Below are 1330 nucleotides of genomic sequence, written 5' to 3'. Positions count from 1 at the left end.
TCCAAATTTTTTTCTTTTTCTTTTTTTAAATGGTGGCTTTTTAAAGTTTTTTTAAATCACTGACTTATTTTTCGTGTTTTTAAAATGCACAATGTTTATGGCCATGGTCTAAACCACATCCATATTTGTTCTTTTCATCTAAATCTAACGTGCAATTTGGCAAGTTCATGAGTAAAAATGTAGAAGGCATCTTCACTTATTTATTTAGTCATAATGGTTTAAGACTATCAGTAGCCAGCCTGAGGAAGCCTAGTGTCCTTACCCCAATAGAAGGAGGAAAAAAAGAAACCTTAGGCTTCTTCTACCAACCATTTCTTTCTTCCAAAAAGAGAGATGGATATTGACATCAAGGTGACGGGTGTCATTGCAGAAATGACACACCCCGAAGCTATTCACCCAGCCGGCAGCGGGTTCCTATTAAAGATAGGGTTCTTCCTGAATGACACATTAAAGGTCATCGGGGAAGATGGTAAGGTGATAAAAACCCAACGCTGCTATGAGCAAAAGATTCTCACCAGGTATTCTACACAAATTCGTGACGCTAGTTATGTGGAGCAACTGGCCTATAGGACCCTCCACGAGAACATGGATATGGATCCCCAGGCAGCAAAGAAGGCGAAAGCTGAGGTTGCTAGAACCATTATGAACAAGATGGAATCGGCCAGGTACGACGATCCATCTATTTGGAACATTTGTCTAGAGATCCGTGTAGAATGCACTATAGAGATAAATGACGAAGAGGTTGGTGAACCCAATGGCGAACATGGCTGCAATCGGCTCCTCGAGCGCCTTGGCGACGATGACTGTGCCATATGCCATGAAGAGTTCAACTCGACCAAGCACATCGTCGTCACCACATGCCACCATACCTACCATCGTTCGTGTCTCTTCAAGTGGTTCTCCCATGGAACTCACACCTGCCCAACCTGCCGATCCGACTTGGCTCCGGTCGCTGGACTTCCAATCAAATTTTGACAGATGGCTGCGAGTCCCCGTTCTTGCCTTGTGCAAAACGGCTCGGTGTTCTTGGTTTAAATATAATTGTTAGTTTGTTTTCAAAAGATATTGCAGGATTATGTTGGTAAATTAGCATGCTTTCTTGCGTCGACTTACTTTTTTGATATCTTATGGACAAGACTCAATTTCTTATTATTAGAAGATCCCAACATTTTATATATGATCGCTCAACATGCTTGGTTAAGAGCGGTGGTTTACATGCAAAATTCAGAAAATGGTTTGAAGTTTGATCATTACGAGTCAAGGATAGTTGCGATTGGCAATGCAAAATTATTTTAGTTTTTAATGTGCATATGCTTGTGGTTTTTATAGG

At 41.2% G+C, this 1330-nt stretch overlaps 1 protein-coding gene across 1 annotated transcript; it reads left to right on the top strand.

Annotated features, from left to right (window-relative positions):
* Nucleotides 1–333: 333 nt before the first annotated feature.
* On the top strand, nt 334–975 carry LOC116247413 (uncharacterized). Its single transcript, XM_031619597.1, has one exon. It carries the CDS (start codon nt 334–336, stop codon nt 973–975), a length of 642 nt encoding a protein of 213 aa, XP_031475457.1.
* Nucleotides 976–1330: the final 355 nt, after the last annotated feature.

The sequence above is a fragment of the Nymphaea colorata genome, chromosome 2, assembly GCF_008831285.2.
Source record: "Nymphaea colorata isolate Beijing-Zhang1983 chromosome 2, ASM883128v2, whole genome shotgun sequence".
Classification (NCBI taxonomy): domain Eukaryota; kingdom Viridiplantae; phylum Streptophyta; class Magnoliopsida; order Nymphaeales; family Nymphaeaceae; genus Nymphaea; species Nymphaea colorata.
The sequence above is the reverse complement of the archived record's forward strand: the minus strand, read 5'-3'. Positions and strand labels throughout refer to the sequence as shown.